The sequence below is a fragment of the Ranitomeya imitator genome, chromosome 3, assembly GCF_032444005.1.
Source record: "Ranitomeya imitator isolate aRanImi1 chromosome 3, aRanImi1.pri, whole genome shotgun sequence".
NCBI lineage: Eukaryota > Metazoa > Chordata > Amphibia > Anura > Dendrobatidae > Ranitomeya > Ranitomeya imitator.
Genome location: NC_091284.1, coordinates 537,221,824 through 537,248,101, shown reverse-complemented (window position 1 = coordinate 537,248,101; position 26,278 = coordinate 537,221,824). Strand labels below are relative to the sequence as shown.

At 40.9% G+C, this 26,278-nt stretch overlaps 1 protein-coding gene across 1 annotated transcript in view; it reads right to left on the bottom strand.

Moving 5' to 3' along the window:
• Window positions 1-26,278, bottom strand: part of GABRA5 (gamma-aminobutyric acid type A receptor subunit alpha5) — a 349,153-nt gene that overhangs the window by 97,130 nt on the left and 225,745 nt on the right. Inside the window, exon 7 of the mRNA XM_069757828.1 lies at window positions 9,212-9,355. Within this exon, the coding sequence (XP_069613929.1) occupies window positions 9,212-9,355 (144 nt within the window). The remainder of the gene's footprint in view (window positions 1-9,211; window positions 9,356-26,278) is intronic.

Genomic DNA, 26,278 nt, shown 5'->3' with positions numbered 1-26,278 from the left:
CTGAGCAGTTATGCAACCTGTGGAAAAGGATGGCACTGTTTTTAAACAGGATTGTTCTAACCTTATGCAATTCTTTTAAATGTACTGGAATCCTCATCCATTTGATGCCAATGCTATGCTGTAACCGTGCTCCAATTCACTAAACCAGACACTATTTTTATAGTGACACTAGCTGAAGAGCCCAGCATTGCCTGGGCATAGTAAATATCTGTGGTTAGTTATAGCACCTCACTTCTCTTATTTTCCCATCACGCCTCTCACTTTTCCCCTCACATCTCTCATTTTCTCCCTTACACCTCTCATTTTCCCCCTCACTCCTCTTATTTTCCCCTCACTCCTCTCATTCCCCCCTAACACTTGTCATTTCGACCTCACATCTGTCATTTTCCGATCACTCCACTATTTTTCCTCACTCCTCTCATTTTGCACTCACACCTTTTCATTTTCACCTCACACCCCTCATTTTCACCTCACACCTCTCATTTTCCCCTCAGTATATACATGTTTGTCATCTCCCTAATATATAGTATACACCTGTATGTAATCTCCTGCATATAGTATATACCTGTATGTCATCTCCCCTGTAAATAGTATATACCTGCTGTATGTCATCTCCTCCTGTAAATTGTATATACCTGTGTCATCTCCTCCTGTATATAGTATATACCTGTGTATCATCTGCTCCTGTATATAGTATATATCTATGTGTCATCTTCTCCTGTATATAGTGTATACGTGTGTCATCTCCCCTGTACATGGTACAGTATATACCTGTGTGCCATCTCCTCCTGTATATAGTATATACCTGTGTGTCATCTCCTCCTGTATATAGTATATATCTGTGTGTCACCTCCTCCTGTATATAGTATGTGTCATGATCCGTTCCATTGTTTATTAGTGTCTGCCCTTTTTTTCTGGACAGATCATGTCAAGGGTTAACTTTGCTCTGCCTCATTCTGGGTTCAGGTTTGCTATTTAGCTCACATGAATCTTGCTGGCAGTGTCAGCTATAGCTCTGTCTTTGGTGTGTTAACCTGACTCTGGAAGCCCTTGGTTTGTCCTACTGTGAACCCTGACTTGTCCTGTGTCTGATATCTCCCCCTGCCTGCCCTTTCCCAGTGTCTCTTTGTTTGTCTGTCGTTCTGCTTGACTCCCTGGTTCTGATCTTCTGGCTTGGCTTTTGACTCTGTTTCTGTTACAGTATATACCTGTATGTCATCTTTTCCTGTATATAGCATATACCTGTGTGTCATCTCCCCTGTTTATAGTATATACGTGTGTGTCATCTCCCCTGTATAGTATATACTTGTGCATCATCTCCTCCTGTATATAGTGTATACCTGTGTGTCATCTCCCCTGTATATAGTATATGCCTGTGTGTCATCTCCCCTGTATATGGTATATACCTGTGTGTCATCTCCCCTGTATATAGTATGTACCTGTATGTCATCTCCCCTGTATACAGTATACATAGTAACATAGTTATTAAGGTTGAAGGAAGACTTTAAGTCCATCTAGTTCAACCCATAGCCTAACCTAACAAGCCCTAACATGTTGATCCAGAGGAAGGCAAAAAAAATCCATGTGGCAAATAATAAGCTCCACTTTGGGGAAAAAAATTCCTTCCCGACTCCACATACGGCAATCAGACTAGTTCCCTGGATCTACGCCCTATTAAGGAATCTAGTATATATACCCTGCAACATTATACTTTTCAAGAAAGGTATCCAATCCCCTCTTAAATTTAAGTAATGAATCACTCATTACAACATCATATGGCAGAGAGTTCCATAGTCTCACTGCTCTTACAGTAAAGAGCCCACGTCTGTTATTAAGCCTAAACCTTCTTTCCTCCAGACGTAGAGGATGCCCCCTTGTCCCTGTCTCAGGTCTATGATTAAAAAGATCATCAGAAAAGTCTTTGTACTGTCCCCTCATATATTTATACATTAAAAGAAGATCACCCCTTAGTCTTCGTTTTTCCAAACTAAATAGCCCCTAGTGTAATAACCTATCTTGGTATTGCAGACCCCCCAGTCCTCTAATAACTTTGGTCGCTCTTCTCTGCACCCGCTCTAGTTCAGCTATGTCTTTCTTATACACCGGAGACCAGAACTGTACACAGTATTCTAAGTGTGGTCGAACTAGTGACTTTTATAGAGGTAAAATTATGTTCTCCTCATGTGCATCTATGCCTCTTTTAATGCATCCCATTATTTTATTTGCCTTTGTAGCAGCTGCCTGACACTGGCCAATGAACATGAGTTTGTAATCCACCCATACACCCAGGTCTTTTTCATTGACGGTTTTGCCCAGAGTTTTAGAATTAAGCGCATAGTTATACATCTTATTACTTCTACCCAAGTGCATGACCTTACATTTATCCCCATTAAAGCTCATTTGCCATTTATCAGCCCAAGCTTCTAGTTTACATAAATCATCCTGTAATATAAAATTGTCCTCCTCTGTATTGATTACCCTGCAGAGTTTAGTGTCATCTGCAAATATTGAAATTGTGCTCTGAATGCCCCCTACAAGGTCATTAATAAATATATTAAAAAGAAGATATATACCAGTGTGTCATCTCCTCCTGTATATAGTATATACCTGTATGTCATCTCCTCCTGTATTTAGTATATACCTGTGTCATCCCCCTGTATATAGTATATACCTGTGTGTCATCTCCCCTGTATATAGTAAGTACCTATAGAAGCACATTGCTAAGGAGAGTAAAACTAATCCCAAACTGTTCTTCAACTATATCAATAGTAAAAGAATAATAACTGAAAATGTAGGCCCCTTAAAAAATAGTGAGGAAAGAATGGTTGTAGATGACGAGGAAAAAGCTAACATATTAAACACCTTCTTCTCCACGGTATTCACGGTGGAAAATGAAATGCTAGGTGAAATCCCAAGAAACAATGAAAACCCTATATTAAGGGTCACCAATCTAACCCAAGAAGAGGTGCGAAACCGGCTAAATAAGATTAAAATAGATAAATCTCCGGGTCCGGATGGCATACACCCACGAGTACTAAGAGAACTAAGTAATGTAATAGATAAACCATTATTTCTTATTTTTAGGGACTCTATAGCGACAGGGTCTGTTCCGCAGGACTGGCGCATAGCAAATGTGGTGCCAATATTCAAAAAGGGCTCTAAAAGTGAACCTGGAAATTATAGGCCAGTAAGTCTAACCTCTATTGTTGGTAAAATATTTGAAGGGTTTCTGAGGGATGTTATTCTGGATTATCTCAATGAGAATAACTGTTTAACTCCATATCAGCATGGGTTTATGAGAAATCGCTCCTGTCAAACCAATCTAATCAGTTTCTATGAAGAGGTAAGCTATAAGCTGGACCACGGTGAGTCATTGGACGTGGTATATCTCGATTTTTCCAAAGCGTTTGATACCGTGCCACACAAGAGGTTGGTACACAAAATGAGAATGCTTGGTCTGGGGGAAAATGTGTGTAAATGGGTTAGTAACTGGCTTAGTGATAGAAAGCAGAGGGTGGTTATAAATGGTATAGTCTCTAACTGGGTCGCTGTGACCAGTGGGGTACCGCAGGGGTCAGTATTGGGACCTGTTCTCTTCAACATATTCATTAATGATCTGTTAGAAGGTTTACACAGTAAAATATCGATATTTGCAGATGATACAAAACTATGTAAAGCAGTTAATACAAGAGAAGATAGTATTCTGCTACAGATGGATCTGGATAAGTTGGAAAATTGGGCTGAAAGGTGGCAGATGAGGTTTAACAATGATAAATGTAAGGTTATACACATGGGAAGAAGGAATCAATATCACCATTACACACTGAATGGGAAACCACTGGGTAAATCTGACAGGGAGAAGGACTTGGGGATCCTAGTTAATGATAAACTTACCTGGAGCAGCCAGTGCCAGGCAGCAGCTGCCAAGGCAAACAGGATCATGGGGTGCATTAAAAGAGGTCTGGATACACATGATGAGAGCATTATACTGCCTCTGTACAAATCGCTAGTTAGACCGCACATGGAGTACTGTGTCCAGTTTTGGGCACCGGTGCTCAGGAAGGATATCATGGAACTAGAGAGAGTACAAAGGAGGGCAACAAAATTAATAAAGGGGATGGGAGAACTACAATACCCAGATAGATTAGCGAAATTAGGATTATTTAGTCTAGAAAAAAGACGACTGAGGGGCGATCTAATAACCATGTATAAGTATATAAGGGGACAATACAAATATCTCGCTGAGGATCTGTTTATACCAAGGAAGGTGACGGGCACAAGGGGGCATTCTTTGCGTCTGGAGGAGAAAAGGTTTTTCCACCAACATAGAAGAGGATTCTTTACTGTTAGGGCAGTGAGAATCTGGAATTGCTTGCCTGAGGAGGTGGTGATGGCGAACTCAGTCGAGGGGTTCAAGAGAGGCCTGGATGTCTTCCTGGAGCAGAACAATATTGTATCATACAATTATTAGGTTCTGTAGAAGGACGTAGATCTGGGGATTTATTATGATGGAATATAGGCTGAACTGGATGGACAAATGTCTTTTTTCGGCCTTACTAACTATGTTACTATGTTACTATGTTACCTGTATGTCATCTTCTCTGTATACAATATATACCAGTGTGTCATCTCCTCCGGTATAAAGTATATACCTGTATGTCATCTCCTTCTGTATATAGTATATACCTGTGTGTCATGTCCTCCAGTATATAGTATATACCTGTATGTCATCTCCTCCTGTATATAATATATACCTGTGTGTCATCTCCCCTGTATATAGTATATATGTGTGTGTCATCTCCTCCTGTATTAGACCGCGTTCACACGTTATTTGGTTAGTATTTTTACCTCAGTATTTGTAAGCTAAATTGGCAGCCTGATAAATGACCAGCCAACAGGAAGCCCTCCCCCCTGGCAGCATATATTAGCTCACACATACATAATAGACAGGTCATGTGACAGAAAGCTGCTGTTTTTCCTATATGGTACATTTGTTGCTCTTGTAGTTTGTCTGCTTATTAATCAGATTTTTATTTTTGAAGGAAAATACCAGACTTGTGTGTGTTTTAGGGCGAGTTTCATGTGTCAAGTTGTGTGTGTTGAGTTGCATGTGGCGACATGCATGTAGCGACTTTTGTGAGATGAGTTTTGTGTGGCGACATGCGTGTAGCAACTTTTTGTGTGTCATGTTGCATGTGACAGGTTAGTGTAGCAAGTTGTGTGCAGCAAGTTTTGCGCATGGCGAGTTTTGCGCATGGTGAGTTTTATGTGTGGTGCGTTTTGAGTATGTGCAAGTTTTGTGTGAGGCAACTTTTGCATGTGTTGCAACTTTTGTGCATGTGGCAATTTTTCCGCGTGTGCAAGTTTTGCGTGTGGCGAGTTTTCCATGAGGTGAGTTTTGCACGTGTGGTGAGTTTTGCAGGTGGTGAGTTTTGCACGTGGCGAGTTTTGAGCGGTGACTTTTGTGTTTCGAGTTTTATGTGGCGAGGTTGATGTATGTGTGGTGAAATGTGTGCTGAGGGTGGTATATGTGTTTAAGCACGTGGTAGTGTGTGGCGCATTTTGTGTGTTCATATCCCATTTTGTTTGTGTGTTCATATCCCCGTGTGTGGTGAGTATCCCATGTCGGGGCCCAACCTTAACAACTGTACGGTATATACTCTTTGGCGCCATCACTCTCACTCTTTAAGTCCCCCTTGTTCACATCTGGCAGCTGTCAATTTGCCTCCAACACTTTTCCTTTCACTTTTTCCCCATTACAGGTCCTTCTCAAAAAATTAGCATATAGTGTTAAATTTCATTATTTACCATAATGTAATGATTACAATTAAACTTTCATATATTATAGATTCATTATCCACCAACTGAAATTTGTCAGGTCTTTTATTGTTTTAATACTGATGATTTTGGCATACAACTCCTGATAACCCAAAAAACCTGTCTCAATAAATTAGCATATCAAGAAAAGGTTCTCTAAACGACCTATTACCCTAATCTTCTGAATCAACTAATTAACTCTAAACACATGCAAAAGATACCTGAGGCTTTTATAAACTCCCTGCCTGGTTCATTACTCAAAACCCCCATCATGGGTAAGACTAGCGACCTGACAGATGTCAAGAAGGCCATCATTGACACCCTCAAGCAAGAGGGTAAGACCCAGAAAGAAATTTCTCAACAAATAGGCTGTTCCCAGAGTGCTGTATCAAGGCACCTTAATGGTAAGTCTGTTGGAAGGAAACAATGTGGCAGAAAACGCTGTACAACGAGAAGAGGAGACCGGACCCTGAGGAAGATTGTGGAGAAGGACCGATTCCAGACCTTGGGGAACCTGAGGAAGCAGTGGACTGAGCCTGGTGTGGAAACATCCAGAGCCACCGTGCACAGGCGTGTGCAGGAAATGGGCTACAGGTGCCGCATTCCCCAGGTAAAGCCACTTTTGAACCATAAACAGCGGCAGAGGCGCCTGACCTGGGCTACAGAAAAGCAGCACTGGACTGTTGCTAAGTGGTCCCAAGTACTTTTTTCTGATGAAAGCAAATTTTGCATGTCATTCGGAAATCAAGGTGCCAGAGTCTGGAGGAAGATTGGGGAGAAGGAAATGCCAAAATGCCTGAAGTCCAGTGTCAAGTACCCACAGTCAGTGATGGTGTGGGGTGCCATGTCAGCTGCTGGTGTTGGTCCACTGTGTTTCATCAAGGGCAGGGTCAATGCAGCTAGCTATCATGAGATTTTGGAGCACTTCATGCTTCCATCGGCTGAAATGCTTTATGGAGATGAAGATTTCATTTTTCAGCACGACCTGGCACCTGCTCACAGTGCCAAAACCACTGGTAAATGGTTTACTGACCATGGTATTACTGTGCTCAATTGGCCTGCCAACTCTCCTGACCTGAACCCCATAGAGAATCTGTGGGATATTGTGAAGAGAAAGTTGAGAGACGCAAGACCCAACAATCTGGATGAGCTTAAGGCCGCTATTGAAGCATCCTGGGCCTCCATAACATCTCAGCAGTGTCACAGGCTGATTGCCTCCATGCCACGCCGCATTGAAGCAGTCATTTCTGCCAAAGGATTCCCGACCAAGTATTGAGTGCATAACTGAACATTATTATTTGTTGTTTTTTTTGTTTGTTATTAAAAAACACTTTTATTTGATTGGATGGGTGAAATATGCTAATTTATTGAGACAGGTTTTTTGGGTTATCAGGAGTTGTATGCCAAAATCATCAGTATTAAAACAATAAAAGACCTGACAAATTTCAGTTGGTGGATAATGAATCTATAATATATGAAAGTTTAATTGTAATCATTACATTATGGTAAATAATGAAATTTAACACTATATGCTAATTTTTTGAGAAGGACCTGTATGTATATAGGGGTAAAATTGTTTGGTGAATTGGAATGCACGGGGTTAAAATTTTGCCTAACAACATAGCCTATGACGCTCTCGGGGTCCAGACGTGTGACTGTGCAAAACTTTGTGGCTGTAGCTGCGACGGTGCAGATGCCAATCCTGGACATACACACATACACACACACATTCAGCTTTATATATTAGATGAATGCAATAAAGTCTTATTCTTAAAGGGAAAATAACGAGTATGTGCCGTCATAGACCACTGAGACTTAAGTGAATGAGTGTGCCTGTGATCATGGAGATGATGTGGTCATTTGTCAATGCCACCTAATTCTGGTACTAAATGCCTCCTGACATGCTAAGAATTGTGCAGTAATAGCGCGAGATAACAAAATCATTTTTCATTTTCTCTGCTGTATATTAATCATTGTCAGCAGATTTGTAGATGTTTCTAAATTACATACTGTTTTTTCTTATTATTTTTTAAGCAGAATTATAAGAATTGAAAAGAGAAACACTCCTGCGCACTAATGCAAAATTTACAGTAGCTCCACTAGAGATGATCGGATCTGACAACATTTGAATTCACCAAATTGCAAGGATTTTTCTAGGAAATTCGACTTCAAGCACAGTTATTTTCTGCCAAATAAATGTATCTAATTATGCTTTTAGGTCTCTCCAGACCCCAGAGCATAAAATGCAGAAGATAGACAAAATAAAGAAAAAATTCTTATACTTAACTCACGTCCACTTTTCACTGACCTATTGTCATGTCGGACGCTATTCACACTAGGGCGTCCGACAGACAGCGGTAATTCCACATTTGTCCACTATACGCTCAGTGGCGCCGGCTAGATTTTATACAGGTTATCCGGGGTTAATCTAGCTGGTAATCTGGTTGGAGGCTGGGTCACGCCCGTGGCCTTTAAATAGTCATTCTGGCATTTGGGCGTCGCCGATTATAGCTTGTGTCTTGTGTCTGATAATCTCGGTCTGGAGTGGTGGTCTAGGAGAAGAAATATCGTATCTGGTGGTGTATTATCCTTTGTCATATTTCTCCTTCCTATATTTGTGTTTGTTTTGCCCTGTGCACATTATAGTGTTTTCCTGTGTGTCTGCGGCATGGTGCGTTTTTTAGTTTTCCCTGTCTGTGCTTTCTTTCGAGGTTGGTGTGTGGTCTTATCACTGGGTGGCGGGTGGAGGTTTCAGCATAGGGCTGAAACAGGAGTCAGGGTCAGGCCTGGCGGCCCAGACAAGCACACCATCAGTGTAAATTCTGGGAGAGGGACAGACAGGGTTTTCCCTAGTCTGAGGGATATCGCAGGGGCCCGGGTAATGAGCTGTAGACTACCTAGTACCTCCGTGATACCTACCTCCCATCCTTTGTGCCTCTTAAAACTTAGCTGAGACTTCCGGCTCTGTCAAGGCTGTGACCTTGCGAATTCATGCGAGGAAACATCTCTGGTCTCATCAGAGCCTAACTTTGAGATTCAGCACTGGAGATACAGTGACCGGACAGGGAATTTAGTAGAAAGACGGGGCCAGAGAGGAGATTGGTAAGGTGAGTATAAGTATTTTTTTTAACTTTTGATGGCCCTTTACAGATTAACAAAATGGCAGCTAGTTAGCTGTCATGTTGCTAAATCTGTGCAGAAGCGAATTACTCAAAAATGTACATTTTGGCAAATACAGATTGTTGTATTTTAGTTTAATTCATTTCCACTTAAATATATTTGCTCACCTTTATGCTCAAGATTGGTGTCATTTTTAAACTTGCATCATTTATATTGGACTGAATGGCAACCATGTACTTTGCATATAGCATAAAACATACAGAATTGTGCTTACCTGTGCTTGTGCTGATATTTTCTGTGCCAACAGTCTGACCAATCAAATGGTATTGATTTAGACGAGAGCCATCTTCTGCCACTACCACAGATTTGTGTGTCACATTGGTCCATTCATACCTCAATTCAGAGTTAGGATATGCGTCTTTAAGAAAAGAATAGTAATGAAAAATATATATTATGCTTATTATTTTTATTTCTCATTTAAAGCAGATTTATCACTAGAGTTCATAATACAAACTATATACATAATTAAAAAGATCTTAAAGACTTGATGTGGCTAGTGTAATTACTTTGAAAATTAATGTCAGAATGGCCATATAACGCTAACATTAAACTTAGTTGCAAAAATATACAAAGTACAATAGGATGTGAACTGGGTAGTAGGGTTAAGAGTTTTTTGAAAACCGCTCACCTGTAGGGGTTGTGTGTGACACAACCATTATCATAGTATAGTTGTCGCTGTAGCATCCACACATTTGCATACAATAGAGACAGCCAATGCCAGTGGACCTCAAGTGCATTGCTGATTCAAGAACCGATCATGAAACAAATTACTTGAAGGTGGATAATTTGTCAACGCGTTTTAAATTCAAATCCGACTCCTTACTTTGGAAAACCACATGTGAAATTGGATGTGGATTTGACTATTAAATGAGTTGACAAATAAACCTGTAGCATCAGCGTCCATGCCTGATTCTCATTCTCCTCTTCTCTGGCAGGGATGCCGAATCACCGCCCCTCACGCTTCCTCCTGATGCTCTGACCTCCCAGGTTCTGGGCACGTCTAGCACTGTACTAGGGTTAAGAGAATAAACTCCCAGTCTCTTAAAGAGACATCATCATAAATTGTCCTCAGCCAAAGAGAGATCAGTCGCAGTGCTTACTTTCTCTTGATGTTCAATACGTCAGAAGGTGGGGACAGTGATGCCAGCGTCAATTGGGCACCAGACTCAAGTGTCATAACAACCGCATGAGAGCCTAGGGTAGACTCTCGAAGGTCCTGCACACACACACCATCTATAGGAACGGACACCGCTGAGGAGATTGGCTGTTTGCAGGCGAGTATAACCATTTTTTTTATTTTTTTTATTATTTTTAAACATTCTATCTTTTACTATTGATGCTGCATAGGCAGCATCTATAGTAAAAAGTTGGTCACACTTGTCAAACACTATGTTTGTCAAGTGTGACCAACCTGTCAGACAGTTTTCCAAGCGATGCTACAGATCGCTTGGAAAACTTTAGCATTCTGCAAGCTAATTTCACTTGCAAAATGCTACAAAAACCGTGAAAAAAACGGGGAAAAAACGCAAAAAAAATGCGGATTTCTTGCAGAAAATTTCCGGTTTTCTTCAAGAAATTTCTGCAAGAAATCCTGATGTGTGCACATACCCTAAATGTTGCTGTAAGCAATCAACATAATTGCCAAATCCAATCATTGAGATTGACTCTGTAATTAGTAGAATCTTAACAAGCAAACACGGAAAGAAATGAACAGTCATTTACCAAATATCTAAATGTTAAAAAGCACCTTCTTATCTAAAAAAAATAAATAAAAGTAATTTTAAACTGAAATCTATATGCTGCAACATTACACAAAATGTAATGATAATTATTAGTTTATCTTGCATTTAGGAACAGTTTACAGTTGATCTTGAATTTAGGAACAGAGTATACTCACAATAGTTCTACTGCCTAATGAAACTATACTGTACATTTCTTAAAAATTGCAACTGAAAAGACTTAAGGTACTGTCACACTAGACGATATCGCTAGCGATCCGTGACGTTGCAGCGTCCTCGCTAGCGATATCGTCCAGTGTGACAGGCAGCAGCGATCAGGCCCCTGCTGGGAGATCGCTGGTCGGGGAAGAAAGTCCAGAACTTTATTTCGTCGCTGGACTCCCCGCAGACATCGCTGAATCGGCGTGTGTGACACCGATTCAGCGATGTCTTCACTGGTAACCAGGGTAAACATCGGGTAACTAAGCGCAGGGCCGCGCTTAGTAACCCGCTGTTTACCCTGGTTACCAGCGTAAAAAAAACAAACAGTACATACTTACATTCAGCTGTCTGTCCCTTGCCGTCTGGTTCCTGCCTTGACTGCTGGCCATAAAGTGAAAGCAGAGCACAGCCACAGCAGTGAGTCACCACTGTGTGACTCACCGCTGTGCTGTGCTTTCACTTTCACTTTACGGCCAGCAGTCAGTGCAGGAACCAGACGGCAAGGGACAGACAGCTGAATGTAAGTATGTAGTGTTTGTTTTTTTACGCTGGTAACCAGGGTAAACATCGGGTTACTAAGCGCGGCCCTGCGCTTAGTTACCCGATGTTTACCCTGGTTACCGGGGACCTCGGGATCGTTGGTCGCTGGAGAGCGGTCTGTGTGACAGCTCTCCAGCGACCAAACAGCGACGCTGCAGCGATCCGGATCGTTGTCGGTATCGCTGCAGCGTCGCTATGTGTGACGGTACCTTTAATATAGGCCAGCCTTCAGCAACAATGATGACCCGTTATCATACTAGAAGTCCTCATGCTTGAAGTATTTCAAATGCTCTTTTTAAATGCTCTTAAACTACCTCTTAAATTATTTGAATGGGATTAGATAAAAAATATTGAAATGCGTATAAGCATAATTCTTTAGAAAATACTCAGAGCAGATTTGGAAAGTGACCGGCTAATCAGATTTTACACAAAGAATCAGGGTCTAGTATTTGACTATTTTCCGTAACTAAGGGCAGTGCAGTGTGCATGGCAGCATGGCACAATTTATATAGGACATAAAAATGACTTCCTTTATATATGGATTCAATTCAACTACTGCATTGAAATTCATGACCACCCGTTAAAGGTCACAATCAGACTGCAAGCACCTTTTGTGGTACAAAATGGTCCAAAAGGCTCTCCAGCACCAAAGGAAAATACTGTAGTTAAAACGTAGCCATTAATTGTATAGGATATCAAAAATTGAGAGAATGTGCACCTGTTGAAAAAGAAAAAAGCATAATGTTTATAACTACCAGTTAGAATGTGGTAGTTATAAGCATTAGGCCACGTTTACACACTCAGTATTTTACATCAGTATCTGTAAGCCAAAACCAGGAGTGGGTGATAAATGCAGAAGTGGCACACAGGTTTCTATTACACTTTCCTCTGATTGTGCCACTCCTGATTTTGATTTACAATTACAAATAGTGATGTAAAATTCTGACCAAATATTGAACATGTGAACGAGAGGCTTTATGGGTTATCATTTTTAATATGTGGGTGCTCTTGTCCGCTGGCCTGGCTGTAAGACCACATGGACCAGGACTCATCCCATTGAATGCCCACACTTCTACTTTGTGGGCAGAATACTACTCAGACAACACAGGATGAGGGTAAAAGAGTGGGCTGATATTTTATTTGATCACCAACAATCAACAACATAGTACAGTCCTAGCAAGTTCATAAGATGGTGCAAATGACAGAGACTCACACTTCCGCCGGCTCACTGGGAATTTGAACATCTGCAAATTTAGGGCTTCTAGGGCCAACTATCCCAACCAGTGGCACCCTGCTTTTGGCTGGTACCCACAGAGAGGAGGTAGCAGCAAGCTTAGGAAGCTGATAGAGTCCATTGAGGATGTTCCAAGGTGACCTGATTGTCATAACCTGGATTCTCCAAACGTTTCCCTGGTTTTAGTGATGGACAGTGGCTCAAATCTGTATTCTTCTGGTTGGAGCCTTGGCTGCTGTCCTCTAGAGTCACTCTGTAGAAGGAGAAAGGTCACTTTTATACCCAGAACTGTCATTCAGGGCATTATCCACAGGTTTGGGGTGAAGGGGAGGAAATAATCCCATATTGTACGAGTGTTCAATTAACCTGGATATTTTGTACTTCAATGTTTTCAAATGACAAGCTGCAAGGACTGGTAGTGACTAGGGTTGAGCGAAACGGGTCGGCCATTTTCAGAAGTCGCCGACTTTTGGCAAAGTTGGGTTTCATGAAACCCGACCCCTGTGTGGGGTCGGCCATGAAGTCGGCGATCTTCTGAATCTGGAATCTGAATTCCGATACCGATTCCCGATATGTTTAAGATATCGGGAATTGGTATCGGAATTCAGATTTAAGTGTAAAATAAACAATAAAAATAAAAAATATTGCTATACTCACCCTCGGACGCGCCCTGGTTGTAACCGGGAGCCTTCCTTCCTAAGAATCAGCGCTTGAAGGACCTTTCGATGATGTCACGGCTTCTGATTGGTCGCGTGACACCCATGTGACCGCTCACGCGACCAATCAGAAGCCGTGACGTCATCGAAAGGTCCTACAAGCGCTGATTCTTAGGAAGGAAGGCTCCTGGTTACAACCAGGGCGCGTCCGAGGGTGAGTATAGCAATATTTTTTATTTTTATTCTTTATTTTACACATTAATATGGATCGCAGGGCCTGAAGGATAGTTTCCTCTCCTTCAGACCCTGGGAACCATTAGAAACCCAATGCACTGCATTGGGTTTCGTGTTTCGGCTGAACCCGACCCCGACTTTTCTATAGGATCGGCCGATTTCACTCGACCCGACTTTTGAAAAAGTCGGGTTTCGTGAAATCCGACCCGATCCTATAAAAACAAAAGTCGCTCAACCCTAGTAGTGACAATGGGTAGTCAGCATGCATTCATCAAATTAACAAACATAGATGGTTCAATTCACCTGCCCCTTTATAGCAGAACAATAAGCTAAAGGGACTGATACAATAAGTAGCAAGCATTGAATGAATCAACAAACATCAATTTAACCTACAACAAGAATCAACATTCAGGCTCATATGAAAAATAGCTCATGTCCCTGGGCCTACTGGCATTATCTCTGGCATAATTAAGAATAAATGCGGTGTTATCACACTAAATTTTAAGTACATTCCTTTGGTGCTGGAGAACATCCCCATTTGGACCATTGAGAGTAATTTGACCAGGAAGATAGACCAGGGCATACTCTGTGCACCACATTTAAAGCTTACACTGTCTACCCTGAAAGTCTCCTGGTATACTTGTCTCTATAAATGGTGAGCTGAATTGACACTTTTTCTAACTTTTTTGGTAGTCTGTATCCTGTAAATTGAGCTATCCCATGCAGAGCAATACTAACCCATGGCCGAGTCCCAAAGCTTTTAGGAATATTGGGCAACCTCCAGTACTTCAATATTTCACTCCACTACAGCTGTCAATAGTGCTGACGTCTTTTCTCACTTTAAAATTATTCTGAAATCCTGACATGTGCTCTTATATCTTGGCTGCATTTGATTTTCTTTATCATTTAAAATATCTGTCTTGGTTAGTTCCAATAGCCTATGGGAACGTTTGAGCAAACATAATCAAGGTCGCAATTGTTAAGGACTGGCGGAACGCACCAAGTACAAGATGAAATGGAACTAGGTGCGTTCGCAGTCCGAGGTCCACCGTGCAGGTAAAAACCCTGCTGCTAGTAAGACGGACTATATGGCGGTACTATAAGTATACACGCACGGGTTAACTTCACCATGCGTGAAGGAAGCGATCCTGTTGCGTCACAGGACCGCGGTACCGCATATAGAGCGCGAGCAAGAAGTCAGCGAACTCAACCCCAACTAGGATTGAAGTCCGACTAGACACTTGCTGGCACAACACCGCAACTGGGTGTGTAAGGAAACTAAATAATAATATAAAGGCACAAGAGTGCGTGCGGTTTCGCACTGACGGACGCCACTAACCACCCAGGCTTGGGTCAGGAAAGCGCAGAGCAAGCTCCCGGCGCCGTACAGGCGGACACAGCAACTGGTAGCTGTAATGTGTGTTACGTGCTGTTGGATAAGTCGGGCGCTAGATAGCAAACATACACCTTCCGCGAACAAACATTCAATAGGGAGGGTTATTTAAAGAGCGACTTTCACTCACAACACACACACATATTTACAAGACAATACTAGCGCATGGCCGTGCGGTCATGCGCAGTTTATATAGCTGCAGCACAGGAAACAGCTACAGAAGTTTTGCCCTTTCAGGACCTGCCAAAAGGACCAATGGTATGTGCTGCAGTACCTGAGCATGTGACCCTCGATCTCCAACGGGAGATCCTGCCCTGGGCATGCTCAGACAGAGAAAAGCAGGACTTAGATCCAGAAACGTCCACTCGCCACTGCACAGCACTGGCTTCAATGGCAGAAGCAGGAAAAGCAGCAGTAACTCTTCGCACAGAGTCAGACTGAGCGAGACGCTGGGATCGACGTCCCTGCTGAGCAGACTCCACTGCGGCTGGAGAAGAATGGGAGACCGCAGTGGAGACGGATCGAGATTCCCCCTGTGCAGCAGAGGAAACTCGACTCCTAACAGCAATAAGACAGTATTACTCTTGAAGATGTAATAAGTGAGGAAAGGGCGTGATGCGGGTGCTGGATTAATTATGTAATTTTTTTTAAGTAGGCTGAAATTATTTAAGAAAAACACCACTAAAAAAATCTAATATATAAAGCAAAATGTGTGTGTGTGTGTGTGTGTGTGTATGTGTGTATGTCCGGGATTGGCATCTGCACCGTCGCAGCTACAGCCACAAAATTTTGCACAGTCACACGTCTGGACCCCGAGAGCATCATAGGCTATGTTGTGAGGCGAAATTTTAACCCCGCGCGTTCCAATTCACCAAACAATTTTGCCCCTATCTACATAATGGGGGAAAAAGTGAAAGGAAAAGTGTTGGAGGCATCGCAGCTACAGACACAAAATATTGCACAGTCACACGTCTGGACCCTGAGAGCATCATAGGCTATGTTGTGAGGTGAAATTTTAACCCCGCGCTTTGCAATTCACCAAACAATTTTGCCCCTATCTACATAATGGGGAAAAAGTGAAAGGAAAAGTGTTGGAGGCGTCGCAGCTACAGCCACAAAATTTTGCACAGTCACACGTCTGGACCCCGAGAGCGTCATAGTCTATGTTGTGAGGTGAAATTTTAACCCCGCGCTTACCAATTCACCAAACAATTTTGGCCCTATCTACATAATGGGGAAAAGTGAAAGGAAAAGTGTTGGAGGCAAATTGACAGCTGCCAGATGTGAACAAGGGGGACTTAAAGAATGAGAGCGATGGCGCCAAAGAGTATATACCGTACAGTTGCTAAGGTGGGGCCCCGACATGGGATACTCACCACACACGGGGATATGAACGCACACAAAATGCGCCACACACTACCACGTGCATGAACACATATTGCCCTCAGCACACATTTCACCACACATACACCAACCTCGCCACATAAAAGTCGAAACACAAAAGTCGCCACTCAAAACTCGCCACGCGCAGAACTCGCCACATGCAAAAACTAGGCTCACGCAAAACTCGCCACAAGTGCAAAACTCATCTCATGGAAAACTCGCCACACGCAAAACTTGCACACGCGGAAAAATTGCCACATGCACAAAAGTTGCAACACATGCAAAAGTTGCCTCACACAAAACTTGCACATACTCAAAAGGCACCACACATAAAACTCGCCACGCGCAAAACTCGCCATGCGCAAAACTTGCTGCACACAACTTGCTACACGAACATGTCACATGCAACTCGACACACAAAAAGTTGCTACACGCATGTTGCCACATGCAACTCAACACACACAACTTGACAAACGAAACTCACCCTAAAACACACACAAGTCTGGTATCCTTCAAAAATAAAAATCTGATTAATAAGCAGACAAACTATAAGTGCAACAAATGTACTATATAGGAAATACGGCAGCTGTCAGTCATATGACCTGTCTATTATGTGTATGTGTGAGCTAATAAATACTTCCAGGAGGAGGGCTTCCTGTTGGCTGGGGATTTATCAGGCTGCCAATTTAGCTTACAAATACTGAGGTAAAAATACTGAGCAAATAACGTGTGAACGAGGTCTAATATAGGAGGAGATGACACACAGGTATATACTATATACAGGGGAGATGACATACAGATATATACTATATACAGGAGAGATGACACACAGGTATATACTATATAGAGGAGGAGATGACATACAGGTACATATATATACAGGAGGAGATGACATACAGGTATATACTATATACAAGAGGAGATGACACACAGGTATATACTATATACAGGAGCAGATGACCTACAGGTATATACTATATACAGGAGGAGATGACATACAGGTATATGCTATTTATAGAAGATGACATACAGGTATATACTATATACAGGAGGAGATGACACACAGATATATACTATATACAGGGGAGATGACACACAGGCATATACTATATACAGGAGGAGATGACATACAGGTATATACTATATATAGAAGGAGATGACATACAGGTATATACTATATATAAGAGGAGATGACATACAGGTATATACTATATACAGGGGAGATGACACACAGCAGGTATATACTATATACAGGGGAGATGACATACAGGTATATACTATATACAGGAGATGACATACAGGTGTATAATATATATAAGGCAGATGACAAACATGTATATACTGAGGTGAAAATGAGAGGTGTGAGGTGAAAATGAAAAGGTGTGAGTACAAAATGAGAGGAGTGAGGGAAAATAGTGGAGTGATCAGAAAATGACAGATGTGAGGTCGAAATGACAAGTGTTAGGGGGGAATGAGAGGAGTGAGGGAGAAAATGAGAGGTGTGAGGGAGAAAATGAGAGATGTGAGGGGGAAAATGAAAGATGCGATTGGGAAAATGAGAGGCGTGATGGGAAAATAAGAGACGTGAGGTGCTATAACTAACCACAGATATTTACTATGCCCAGGCATTAACTTTGCATGTCTGTTTTTGCACAACTTTATTATTGGTCCAATTTCACAACCGTAGATACCACACCCATTCTTCAACCTGCTGCTAGATTTTGCTTTTTGTATGTTGCCTATCTAGCATTTTTTATTACTTTTTTGGCAAAGGATAAATCATTAGAGATGTAAAGATTGTTAAAAATGATATGAACTATATAGTAAAAGAAAAAGTGGTAATTGCAAAGGACGACATAGTGAAAAAATAATGAAAATGAATACCACTAAGAATGTGAAACCTGCTAGCAGCAGAAGAAACACCACCATCACCACCAATGGCATCGGCTGTCCTGGCAGTATTACTACCACGAGGAGTGAAATTCCAGAATCCGCAAAAGGTAAAGATATTACAACATGACTGTTGGTATTAAAAGGCATGTTTTAATATCTTTACCTTTTGCGTTTGCTGGAATTTCTTTCCTCATGCTGTTCCTGCCCGTAAAGTCAGTCTTCATTTATAGAGGTAATATTTTTTCCTGCACTTGGTTAACTGATCTCCCTTCCCCTCATCCCTCTTACACAGTATTACTACCAAACATAAGCCACAATTTGCCTCCTTTTCCTACAGCTAGGATACTTGCGAGGAGGAAGCAGAAGGCATTATTGAATAAATTGCACACCACTCATTTCAGTCACATCAGGATGATGTTACTTCCAACAGCGACACTCAGTTTGATTGTGTGTTCTGCAAAGAATCATCTGTCAGATCACAAATGACAGTGGAGACTAGAGACGGTTAATATTTGGACCATTTTTTAATTTGAAAAAAACATGAAATTCTTTTCAGTAACGGCTGTTAGTTACTACTAAGTTACCATTCATTTCTATAGTGAAGGCATTACTCAGGCTATGTTTGTCTCAAGAAGCCTGAAAGGAGTTAGATGCAGCTCTAGGAGACTTTATAGAGACCTCAGTGGTGAAGATACAGGTACAGTGGTGAATCCACCTAACCATAGTCTTCTCAATCCCATACTTGGTCATTTTTTCAATAAGGATAGTATGAGATACTATATCAAATGCTTTGCTGAAGTCGAGATTTTGTAGCATTACCTTTTGCTTTGTTTACTGAACCACACCAAAAGGGCATTGAAGCCAATAGGGTATTCAAGACAAATGAGGAATCTTGCTCCATTCCATTTGCAAATCTGCAAAAAATTCATCTTTATTGTTATTGGTCTGGGCCCAAACTCCTCACTCTAAATCATCCCAAAGGTGCTCTTTAGGGTTTAAATCAAGTGATTGGCTTAGCCATTGCAACAGGCAAACATTTTTTACTAAATTGGATGTGTGCTATCATCACAATGATCATAAGATCATTGTCTTGCTGGTATTTCCAGCCCCTGCCTACTTTGGTTTTACCATGAGGCAGCATTACATTTTCCAGCATTCATATTTCCATCAATTCTATGCAGAGGGCCAGTGGCAGATGCAGAACAGCAGCCCCAAATCACGACATTGCCACCACATTTAACTGTAGGCATTTGGCTCCGTTTTTAATTGGGTAGTATATATATTGCTTGCTTCACTACCAGATTGAACTTGGATTAATCTGACCACAACACAATAGACCAATCTGTCTCTTTCCATGGGCTGTGTTCTGTGGCAAACTCAAGTCTGACCTTCTGGTTCTTTGCAGAGATGAAAGGTTTCTTGACTGAAACTCATGCATTCAACCCTACCACTCTTAGCTGTCACACCACAGTTTGGCAACTCACTTTGACCCCATATTTTTTGTTCATTTCATTCAAAATCTCTACAGCACTTTTATGGACATTAGATACTGACTTTTTCTTAATAATGTGAGCAATTTTGGAGGACATTTTCCATGGTCGTTCACTTCTAGGTTTTCTTTCTTTATTATATGTGACACTTGACTCTGAGAGCAGTTGAATTTCATAGCTACCTCTATTTGGCTTTTGTCTGACTTCACTCTCAGAATATCAAGCTTCCAGACATCCAGTGATACATTTGGTACATTTGGCTTTGTCTTTGCCATGCTTTAACCAAAAAACAACACAAACAAGAAAACTATTTAGGGACAAAATTTGAAAACCCATGACAAAATAAACAAAACATTTGTCTGAGCAAATGTTGAAAACTAACACAAAAAGGGATAAAGCAATGCCAAACACAATTTTCATCCTTATAGCTGACAACGATTTGTTTTCATTTTACTGAAATCGCCATGAAAATGGCATCACAACAACCAGACAGAAGTAATCACACTTTTTTAAAAAAAATGCTAATCTTGTGGTCGCTACTGCAGATTATCCATCATGTAATAGCACCAGGGAGGTGTCTGATGGTTCCAAATTTATTCTGCAGCAGGATAGTGACCTCTAAACACACAATGTAATTAAGAGCTATCTTCTGCTCAGAGAAGAAAAAGGAGACCTGGAAGTGATGACAGGGTCCCCACAAAGCCTTGATTTCAATATCATTGACACTGTCTGGGATCATGTGAAAAGACAAAAGGATTTGCACAAGTCTACATGGATAGAAGACCAGTGGTTAGTCTTCATTTCCAAAGATGTTTCAAACAATCTCACTGCTGAGTTCCTTTGAAAACAATGTTCAGGCATAGCAAGAAGATACATTGATGCTGGTTTGAAGGAAAAAGTAGGCCACACCAAACATTGAGTTGATTTAGATTTTTCTTTTGATCATTTATTTTGCATTTTGTTAATGTATAAAAATAAACAATTAGCCCCTCTATTTTTGAAAATTCTGACTTTGCAGCATTTATTCCACACTTGCCTAAAACTTTTGCACAGTGCTGTATATTATTTACATGATCATTTCTTATTATTATTAAGCCACTCAGATACACAATACCACATGCAAATGTTTCTCCTACATTGTTCCAATTGTATTTGTTTCATCCTTGCAGCTTGCAAGCCTACCATTTGTTTGTTCTAGTCATGCAGCTTTGTGTGCCTGTGTCTAGCACAGGAGTAGCATGCTATTTACATGCTCTAGTCTGGCCCATAAATCGAATCATACTACACATGCTGATTTTTTTTTACATGAGCCCTAATTTTATGTGAACTTGCAAACAGGCTAACAATGGGTCCACATGTGCTATCCATTTTCCTCATGAACAGCACATGAGCTAAGAAAAACATCTTTCATGTGAACGAATGCTAATGCCATCACTTACACTTGATTTCAGCAAAAATCTATTTTCTATTTTAACCAAGGTTCATTTCACAGTCTTTAGAAGGTCTTGCATAAACAACGTCTGCCATTAGAGGGTCACACACATTCAGAGTAGACTCCTCTTCACAGCCATGCAGTTACTTCCGTATTCAGTGTTTCAGTGCCTTTCTCTACCCTTTATCACATATCCTCCTTATGTGTGTCAGGGATCATTGGCAAGCACATCAGTATCTGCTGAGATATACATGATACACTTAGTGGGCTTGAGTAGGCTCTCAGCAGACTTCTTTATGACTGAGCACCAGTTAGGGAGCACAGCAATGACAGAGTCACAGGTAGAAACATGAGGTCAGAAAGAAACAAGGTTCAATGGCAGACATAAGGCACAATCAGCAGATGAGTACCTGCATAAAAACCTGTTAAAGTCAACTATGCCTGTAGGGGCAAAGGGGTTCCCATCTTTACTTCCACATACAGGAGGTTTACATATAGACCAAGATATGTGCAAGCTGAATCTTGTCTACTATAAAAGGGGTTCACTCATTAAGAAAAGTGTTCCCCAAAAGATTGCCTAAGTGTAAAGCAACAAACTCAGATAGTACTTACTCTTCCCCAGTCCTACACCGACTTTCCATCTTTTCTGAGTTGTGTACTTCGGACATGATGTCACTGCTGGAGCCAAAATACAAAGATGGCATCAACAGGGGAGAGACAGTGGTGGACAAGGAGAGAGTGAGTACTAGTGAGTTTGTTGCTTTACAAGTAGTGTTGAGCATTCCGATACCGCAAGTATCGGGTATCGGCCGATATTTGCGGTATCGGAATTCTGAGACCGAGTTCTGATATTTTTGCGATATCGGGAATTGGGATCGGGATGAATATTCATGTGTAAAGTAAAGAATAAAAATAAAAAATATGAATATACTCACCCTCGAACGCGCCCTGGTTGTAACGGCTGCAACCGGCAGCCTCCGTTCCTAAGAATGAGCGAGTGAAGGACCTGCAATGACGTCGTGGCTTGTGATTGGTCGCGTGAGCGGTCACATGAGCGGTCACGTGACCAATCACAAGCCGCGACGTCATCGAAGGTCCTTTACCCTGCATTCTTAGGAACGGAGGCTGCCGGTTACACCACTAAGGTCCAGGGTCCGCCGGAGGGGTGAGTATATCCATATTTTTTATTCTTATTCTTTATTTTTTGCATGAATATGGATCCCAGGGCCTGAAGGAGAGTTTCCTCTCCTTCAGACCCTGGGAACCATTCCAGGATCACTTCCGATACTTGCGTCCCATTGACTTGTATTGTTATCGGGTTTCGGTATCGGCGATATCCGATGTTTTTTGGATATCGGCCGATACAATCCGATACCGATACTTTCAAATATCGGAAGGTATCGCTCAACACTATTTACAAGTGTTATAGTTCTTTGATGAATACATTTATTAAAGTGGAACATTTATTTAATATTTAGCTAGATGGACTCATTAAAGTTGCTCCTCCATGAGCAGCTGAACCATAATTTTACTGAATACAGTAAATCAAGATACAGATTCAAAAAGCATAAATAACTAATCTCAGCCAGAAGCATTGCTATGCCTACTTCTCCATCAATAAAGAAATCAAAAAGATAGTGGATAAATATACTATACTACCAAAAAATGAGTACAGAGTACTCACAAACCACTATGACACAGACAATATAAAATCAATAAAGTTTATTGAAAATTCTTCTAAAATACATCTCATACTATGTGAGGATCTAAAAAAAGACTCAATCAAAGTTCCATATATATAGCAGTGGTAACTTATCAGCACCTATCACCTAGCATTGTAAGTTTATATACAGGTCCTTCTCAAAAAATTAGCATATAGTGTTAAATTTCATTATTTACCATAATGTAATGATTACAATTAAACTTTCATATATTATAGATTCATTATCCACCAACTGAAATTTGTCAGGTCTTTTATTGTTTTAATACTAATGATTTTGGCATACAACTGCTGATAACCAAAAAAACCTGTCTCAATAAATTAGCATATTTCACCCATCCAATCAAATAAAAGTGTTTTTTAATAACAAACAAAAAAAAACAACAAATAATAATGTTCAGTTATGCACTCAATACTTGGTCGGGAATCCTTTGGCAGAAATGACTGCTTCAATGCGGCGTGGCATGGAGGCAATCAGCCTGTGACACTGCTGAGATGTTATGGAGGCCCAGGATGCTTCAATAGCGGCCTTAAGCTCATCCAGAGTGTTGGGTCTTGCGTCTCTCAACTTTCTCTTCACAATATCCCACAGATTCTCTATGGGGTTCAGGTCAGGAGAGTTGGCAGGCCAATTGAGCACAGTAATACCATGGTCAGTAAACCATTTACCAGTGGTTTTGGCACTGTGAGCAGGTGCCAGGTCGTGCTGAAAAATGAAATCTTCATCTCCATAAAGCATTTCAGCCGATGGAAGCATGAAGTGCTCCAAAATCTCCTGATAGCTAGCTGCATTGACCCTGCCCTTGATGAAACACAGTGGACCAACACCAGCAGCTGACATGGCACCCCACACCATCACTGACTGTGGGTACTTGACACTGGACTTCAGGCATTTTGGCATTTCCTTCTCCCCAGTCTTCCTCCAGACTCTGGCACCTTGATTTCCGAATGACATGCAAAATTTGCTTTCATCAGAAAAAAGTACTTGGGACCACTTAGCAACAGTCCAGTGCTGCTTCTCTGTAGCCCATTTCGGCACCTGTAGCCCATTTCCTGCACACGCCTGTGCACGGTGGCTCTGGATGTTTCCACACCAGACTCAGTCCACTGCTTCCTCAGGTTCCCCAAGGTCTGGAATCGGTCCTTCTCCACAATCTTCCTCAGGGTCCGGTCTCCTCTTCTCGTTGTACAGCGTTTTCTGCCACATTGTTTCCTTCCAACAGACTTACCATTGAGGTGCCTTGATACAGCACTCTGGGAACAGCCTATTTGTTGAGAAATTTCTTTCTGGGTCTTACCCTCTTGCTTGAGGGTGTCAATGATGGCCTTCTTGACATCTGTCAGGTCCCTAGTCTTACCAATGATGGGGGTTTTGAGTAATGAACCAGGCAGGGAGTTTATAAAAGCCTCAGGTATCTTTTGCATGTGTTTAGAGTTAATTAGTTGATTCAGAAGATTAGGGTAATAGGTCGTTTAGAGAACCTTTTCTTGATATGCTAATTTATTGAGACAGGTTTTTTGGGTTATCAGGAGTTGTATGCCAAAATCATCAGTATTAAAACAATAAAAGACGTGACAAATTTCAGTTGGTGGATAATGAATCTATAATATATGAAAGTTTAATTGTAATCATTACATTATGGTAAATAATGACATTTAACACTATATGCTAATTTTTTGAGAAGGACCTGTATATCAATACTTATCCCATATGAGGCTCACAAAGACATCCTTTAAGGTTACCATTTGATGTATTGTTACCCGGATGATGAGAACTTAACATTTTTGAAAATATTACAAGTAAATCAAGTCTCATATTGTTTTATATTTTTACATTTTACATGCACAAATGCATCGCATATTGAACTCCGATGGCACATCTACACTTTTAATGGGTTATATAAGTGATTCCCATTTTCTTATGTTTCCTCTTCTTCAGCTAGATGTCATTAAAATGGTATTTCAGAATTACCATATTTTCCGTTTATTCAGCACTCTTCTCCATAAAATGTCCACATTCATTGGAACAACATCACATATCACTTCTTTTTATTTCACTACATATGGCATCACTGTCCAAGCTTCATTGCTTTGTGAAAATAATGAAACCCTACATTATGAAGAATGTAGAAGATTATAATTTTTTAATGACTACAACGAACTACAGACTCACAAGTTACAAAGATGAAGCAAATACATTAAAAATAATGTAAGAAAAAATGTACATAAAGTATTGTGCTTCTGAGTGGCTGAGTGAGAAATTTACATGCAACTATGTAGTCTACCATATACAGTGGCATGAAAAAGTTTGTGCACTTCCAAAAGGGGGTGCTACGAGGTATTAACCAAACTTTTGCATTAGCCCATTTTCCTTTTTTGTAATTTTTAAAATGTAAAAAATGACTACTGTATTTTTCGGACTTTAAGTCGCACCGGACCATAAGATGCACCACAAATTTTCAGAAGGAAAATAGGGAAAAAAATTAATGTGTCAAATGGGGGTCCATCTTACAGTCTGAATTCAGCTTACTAGGGGGGATCAGCAGCACTGGTGAAGCCAACTGTTTCAAGTGTTTATTTCTGTTAAAGTTGATGATTATGGCTTACAGCGAATGAAAACCCAAAAGTCATTGGCTGTAAGCCATAATCATCAACATTAACAGAAATAAACACTTGACATAAATCACTCTCTTTGTATTGACTCTATATGATATATGAGTTTCACTTTTTATATTGAAGAACTGAAATAAATTAACTTTTTGACGATGTTCTAATTTTGTGAGAACCTGTATATACATACACAGCTCTGATATATGCACATGTACATATAGACATATACAGTTTGGCTAGATGCACACTACATTCACATATAAATATACACAGCTCTGCTACATGCACACTATAGGCAAATTTAGACATACACACATTCACACATACTATACATTACTACATCCTGCAGTTCCTTATCGGGACCTACAGTACATGGAGGCTGCACAAGTGGAGCATGTGCAGGACCTTCTACTTGATTAATTCAAGCACCTTTCAAGTCATTTGATTAGTCACATAACCTGAAAGGTCCTGGAATTACTGGTGCAGAAGGTCCTGCAGCTGCTCAGCTCATGCAACCTCCATTCAGTCCTTGCAGCTTTCTCTCCTGTTCTTTACTAGATCAGTGTCAGATAGAAACAGTAGTTTTTTTCTGTTCAGCATCCTCTATCACAGGAAGTACAGACAAAAAGTTTGGACACACCTTCTCATTTAAAGATTTTTCTGTATTGGTTACTTTGAAGAACCTAGAATATAGGTCCGACCACTTGCACCAGTGACCCCATTCCGTCACATCTCCTCCAGTCCCTTTCCCCGGCT